This window comes from Primulina tabacum, chromosome 15 (genome assembly GCF_025594145.1).
Source record: "Primulina tabacum isolate GXHZ01 chromosome 15, ASM2559414v2, whole genome shotgun sequence".
Classification (NCBI taxonomy): Eukaryota; Viridiplantae; Streptophyta; class Magnoliopsida; order Lamiales; family Gesneriaceae; genus Primulina; species Primulina tabacum.
Genome location: NC_134564.1, coordinates 2,090,760 through 2,097,007, shown reverse-complemented (window position 1 = coordinate 2,097,007; position 6,248 = coordinate 2,090,760). Strand labels below are relative to the sequence as shown.

General features: G+C 37.0%; 1 protein-coding gene across 1 annotated transcript; it reads right to left on the bottom strand.

Annotated features, from left to right (window-relative positions):
• Window positions 1–1,169: 1,169 nt before the first annotated feature.
• Window positions 1,170–4,993, bottom strand: LOC142527124 (2-carboxy-1,4-naphthoquinone phytyltransferase, chloroplastic-like). The gene is made up of 10 exons (XM_075631841.1): window positions 4,830–4,993; window positions 4,490–4,745; window positions 4,229–4,332; window positions 4,064–4,135; window positions 3,834–3,972; window positions 3,639–3,745; window positions 3,467–3,557; window positions 3,230–3,379; window positions 1,724–1,789; window positions 1,170–1,418 (listed from the first exon to the last, which is right to left on the bottom strand). Exons 1-10 carry the CDS (start codon window positions 4,919–4,921, stop codon window positions 1,287–1,289), a joined length of 1,209 nt encoding a protein of 402 aa, XP_075487956.1. The 5' UTR covers window positions 4,922–4,993; the 3' UTR covers window positions 1,170–1,286.
• Between the last annotated feature and the right edge of the window lie 1,255 nt (window positions 4,994–6,248).

Below are 6,248 nucleotides of genomic sequence, written 5' to 3'. Positions count from 1 at the left end.
TGTGATGACATACCACATATCATCATCCTGCGCTGCAAGGTGAGCTTGCATACGGATCTTCCAATCATCAAAATCTTCTTTCGAGAACATGGGAACCTTGCTGAAGTGTGCCATCTGTATGTATTTTCAGGGACAAGAATAACCTGCTCTGATACCAATTGTTGGGGATCGAGGAAGAGTTTAGAGGGGGGTGAATGAACTCTTCTCCAATTTCTTCTTTTCTTTCTTGGATAAAGAAAGTGCTAGAATCCTGTTAGAGATAGTAGATGATCTTGTCGTGAATACTTCCAACAGATTACAATATTAAGTGCGGAAACAATCCGATAGAGTGAATGAAAATAGTAATATCAGTAGATAGCAATTGTTTATGGAAGTTCGAAGATAAAGTCTTCTACGTCTCCCCTTCTTCTGTTTTCAGAAGGTATCACTAAAAGACTTTGGATTTTACAGTACAACTCTTGTACACACCCACTTCAGCAGGACTTACCCTTTGACTACTGAAACTCTTAGTTACTCAACACAGTAAAAATACGATACAACAAAGTTCTGAAAAGACTCTTTTCAGATTACAAACTCTTCTTGATAAAATATGAGTACTGTGAATAATTATGAAGAGTGTAAGAAACAGTAGCACAAAATGATCTCATTAGATCAGATATCTGCTATGAAGCGTGTGCTACTTTTCTTTATGTTGAACTCGAAGGATATCAAATATTCGTGGTTTTCTTGTTTTGTGAAATACAATTGATTCTTGAGAAGGATAAAGCGCATTCTTCTATATGGGTTTGTTCCATATATAGGTGACTGAGTTCAACGTCTATAATCAGAAAGTGTCTTCTGACTTCTGATAGAATCAGCTTTATTACCGAAATAGGTTCCTGCAGAAAAGCTATAAAACAATCGGTCCTGTTTTATACTAAAATCGGTAAAGCGAATTAAATGACTTCGTACAGTAATTAATGCTACAATTAATACTAGTACTAGGTGACCCTTAACGGTAACATTTAAGATTAGTTCCGTTAGAAAACATCTTCTTCTGTTTATGATATTCTATCTGTTCTACTGCTTCTGTTTTTGACACAGTGCTTTTCATATTGTCTACTGTTCTTAACGAATGCTGCTGGTTTTTATTTTCATCGCCACAATTAATATAGGTTTATCAAAATTATTTATTTATTGAAGAAACATATACATTGCTAAAATAATGATTTTTTATGGCCCCAATATTGAGGTTTTACAGTAACTTTTGTATACTGAGTTTGATACAAAATTTGGGGAGTAATAAATCAGAGGACAAGCTTAGCAGCAGCAGCAGGTGCACGCATTCTAGCAATCGTCAATCCAGCAGCTAATGCGGCACCAAATACAGTGTGCAATCTCACGCACAGATACTTTGACATGAAAATCTTCGATTTATCCTATACATTTCACAAAATTTCTTTTAAAAAAAGAAATTTATTATTATCATTCAAAATAATCATAAAAAATCACTGAAAAATAAAACTATTATTTTAATAAGAATATTCTAACGAGCATACAAAAAAATGAACAATTTTATGCATATATTTTATGTATAATAAATTTTATATTATAAAGTATAGTAATATTAAAAAAGTCTCCACGGTATTTGTTTTATTATAAAAATAAGGCTATTTTGGAGAAAAAAATGTAATTATTTTAAAAATATATTATGATTAATAAATTGTTAAAGCATGATACTCACCATGTGATTCTTCTCAACAAAACCAACCACTGAGTTCGCCATTGGAAGTGTCATGAAACCAAGAATCTAAAAAAAAAAAAATTTAAAAAAGTTAGTAAATGGTAACAAAACATTTTTAATTTTAAAAATAATGGGAAACATACAAGTGGAAATTAATTAGTCTATTTTATGTTGATTTATTTTAATTTAATTTTGAATCTTGTACTAACTTTTCATACTCTATCATACAAAAATAGTCTTTTAACTCATAGCTTTAATTTAGCAAATACCAAACGATAGTTAAAATAGTAAAATTTCTACTAAAACACATAAACATGTCTCTTTCGAGACGGTTTCACTAATCTTTATCCGTGAGACGGTTCAACCGTATCGATATTCACAATAACAAGCAATACTCTTAGCATAAAAAGTAATATTTTTTCATGGATGACTCAAATAATAGATCTATTTCGCAAAATTCGACCCGTGATATCGTCTCACACAAGTTTTTGTCAAAAGACATAACTCATCTCCAATCAATATACTTCAACTTTATTTTAAAATAAATATACTGAGAATATATTTCATCAAATATCAACTAAATTAATTTTTTATGAATAAAAAAGAATATTTTTTTTTACTAAAAAGTCAAATTATTTTTATTATTCAAATTATTTTATTCACCAGACCATAACTCATGGCATGCTTTTGGGAGTTGAATTAATTTGATGTTTATAAAATGCCGACGGTCAAGTGTCAACATTTAACACAAATATTTATATGCACGATAACAAACCTATGTTTTGTTAATTTAGGGGAAGGGGTAAGGTGAGTTCGGGTAGTATATTATAAAACAATTATAAACCCAAGTCTCAAAACAACTTGAAAATTCTAAACTCGAACTTGAACTCGACCAATCGGATTTAATTTTAATAGATTATTTTTAACAAAATAATTATTTAAACAGGTAGGTTGGGTTGCAAATAAAATTATTACTACATATAAATGCACAAAAATTCTTTAACAAGTCCATTTGGTCGGGTCGACGGGTCAACTGACTCCTAAATGAGATCAACCGAATCCAACCAAAAAACAAAAAATTTTGAGTCAGCTTTTCTGGTTCAACCGGATCTAACCCGAAACTTGGTGTTTTTCGGGTGGGTTCGGGTTGATATGGCGGGTGGGATTAATTTTTGACACCTGTTAGTTTTGACTAGCGTTAGGAGTGACGTTTCAAGAAAGGCTACTGAGGTACATCCCGGATTATGAAGGTTTGAGCGTTGGGTTTTTCTGGCACAGTCTTTCGTGTTCTGGTGTGGAAAAACACGACAATATTTAAGGATACTTGCATGAAACTGGATAACATTTTCTCTGAAATCCAAGTAGATGTCTGCCTATGTATGAACAATTTAGAATATGCTTATGATTTAGCCAGAGATATACGATCTATTTGATTTTGGAATATTTTATATTTTTCGCGAGAAAGAAATAACATAGAGAGGTGCTAAAAAGGTCATGGTCACGTACAACGCTAGGCAAAGGAAGAGCTTGGAAGAATCCAAGACCCAGTAGAAGCGAGTAGAGCCCAACAACACCAAATTTCACCACTTTTGAGCCTTTGTCAGTCCCAATCCTTACCAATGGGGACATTTTTCCAACAGCCCTATCGCCGTCGATCTGGAATTCAGGCACATTCCAAGTCACCTTGAAACAACACAAAAAATTCATTGTACCGAAGAAATAGAAACAGAGTCGGAGTGGTACCTGATGGAAATGACTGCAGAAAAGGATCAGGGCCGTCGTAAAACCGAGAAGCAGTGATGACCAAACAATCGTCCCCGATATCGGCAGCTCACTAACATCGTCGCAACGATTAGTCTACGTTTAGGTACGGGTTCCTGAGTCACAAGATCACCAGAAAGAAAAGTTTAGTTACCTTGCTCGGCTTTGGAATAAGTAGAAGGCGATGGTCGAAAGCGGGCCATATGCCATCATGAGTAAGGGCTCTCCCACACCAAAATAACTCAAACGAAACGGTGGACACTGCTTATGCATCATCACACCAAAATTTGATCACTCGATATGAAAACTTGAACTGTTAAGAGAGACAACACCAGAACACTTTTTTTACCTGGTAAAGGAAGAAGCAAAACACAGCAAAGGCCGATAGTACTATTGAACGCCCACTTGCGGCCGCGGCCGCCAACCACGAAATGCCGGAGAAACCAATAACAAGTAACGACCAAGCAACTGTGTTGATGAGTTCCCGACTAGATCAAAAGTAATATAAGACACCATCAGTTAAATCGTCACAGAAAGAAAATCTGCTAATCAAGAAAATGTAAACTGGCTGATTCCAACCTGCCGAAGAGATTGACAACGGATTCTTTCTTGTCCTTATCTGCTCCTGTGTCGAAATCGTAAACATCGTTGCTGCAGAAAAAACAGTTAGCTGTCTGATCAAGTCATAGAATTCGAAAGTGGTAATCCAGAACACAGCAGAATCATAAGCTCAGTCACTCTAACCTTAAATTTACCCAGACATTCACGATTACAAAAGACACCAACGACACCAAGAATCGCCAGAACGAAAACTGGCCCGTTTGCTGATATGCAGCTGCGGATCCCACCTGTTCGAATATCACAAATTTGTAAGAGATCAATCAATAACAATTTTGGATTCAAAGGAAGTGATGGAACAATATATAATTATATATTCTAATAAAAGAATATTATACTCAACCAACAACACAGAATCAAGTACAATTAACGTTGTTGCAAGCTTACAAGTACTGGAATAAGAGCAACAGTGTACATAGGTAGTTTCGCAGCTCTCCATATTAAAGTCGATCTCGACAATTCTTCTTCGACTGGAGCGTTATTATTTAGCAGTTTCGGTTCTGCAACTTCAGCAGCTCTACATTTTTGGATGAAACGACGATGTGTAACCTGCTTTTTCAAGGACAACATGCCCGTGTATGCCTTGTTGCAGCTGCCGAATGACCTCTGTGTCGAATGCGGCATCGACAATCTTGCATAGTTCCTGAAAACAAAGCCTTTCTTTGAAAGATCATGGGGAAAAAGGGCAGAGCTTAATTATTAACTGGCCAATGTAAACCGGACTTGCCTCGCCACGCTGTGTCTCAACGAATGGTACCCTCCATTGGTCTTGGCAACACAAAATCCATTATTAGCTTTGGAAACATAGGTTGCTGCCATTGCTAAATAGAATTGAAGAAAAGGTTGCCAATTTCTAAGTGTGAAGCGAAGAAGAGTTGTGCATCACTTGAATGTGGCATGATACCTAAATATGTATATATATATACACATTTGAATAAAATTTGATTTTATGTATATATATTAGTAATTCCAACCGTTTCATCATCGAATTTTTCTACATTTTTCTCATAGTAACTATTATAAATAGGATAAATAACTTTAAATTTATTTATATATTATTTCATAAAAATCATAATTAAATTTATAAATATATTTCAAAATCAACTAACAAAAATGTTGGGTGCAATAATGGTCCCTGCTTGGTAGAACGATCAAACCGTGGTGCTCGAGCTGCTGTGCAGTTTAAAATATTTGAGTTGCACCATTACTACTAGCTATAGCTTTTGGTATAGCGGTATGATACCCTCGGGATAGCCCGGGTTGTGCCCGAGTCATGGGCGACCCAGGATACTGGATGGATGGCCAGAATCAGGACAAGTCGGCAGGAAGGGTTCATCAGGAGCCGGGCGGGTGAATGCCCGGGACGTCTCCTCCCCGGGCCACCGGATGCCCGGGCTCTCGTTCAAACTCCCGGGAACTTTCTACCCGGGCCACCTCGATATGAGCACCGCACTCGAGTATACTAGCAGAATAGGATGTGGGCGACTGTCTCATCTCTGACATCGATCCAAGTGGTTCACGGAATCAGACAGGCAGGATGTGACTAGTATATGATTTGACATGACAGAATATAGGGTGTGCTCAGCCGTCCTACTATAACTAGTAGGTAGCACGGAGAACGAGGTCATCATTACTTCTCCTACTATAAGTACCAGGTTCTCTCTTTACATTTACATTCATTCATTCACACCAATATCACAACCATCACTTGGTTACATTGGTTTTTGCCTTGAATCATTCACTGACTTAAGCATCGGAGTGGCTACGTCGGACACCCCTCTGGCGCCCATTCACGAGTTCATCTCCCTGTTTGCAGGTCACAGTGGAAACAATAGCTCACAGATCCATCTACCTTGCTCATTTTCCTGAACAACATTATTGATCAGATCCGGTGGAGCACTCGACCCCGCTCATCCATTTCATCCCGGATCGCATCATTGGCGCCGTCTGTGGGAACTTGAGCTCAAGACGTAGATATGGTTTCCATTCAAAAATAAGCCCAACTCTGCTTGGCAAACATATAAGTCCGACCAGCTCGGCACTCAGATCTTATATGTGGATTTCATATGGGCTCAAAGCTCAGCAGCTATCCCGGATTGGCATGAAGAGCATTTGCTATGCACTCAATAGCATACATCTATATTAG

Bases quoted from the DNA above. Each gene is read 5' to 3' on its own strand.
- LOC142527124 (XM_075631841.1), bottom strand. From the start codon at position 4,921: ATGGCAGCAACCTATGTTTCCAAAGCTAATAATGGATTTTGTGTTGCC. The intron at 4,746-4,829 runs GCAAGTCCGGTT...CTTTGTTTTCAG, and splicing joins TTGAGACACAGCGTGGCGAG to GAACTATGCAAGATTGTCGA. The intron at 1,419-1,723 runs GTGAGTATCATG...TGAAATGTATAG, and splicing joins TTGTTGAGAAGAATCACATG to GATAAATCGAAGATTTTCAT.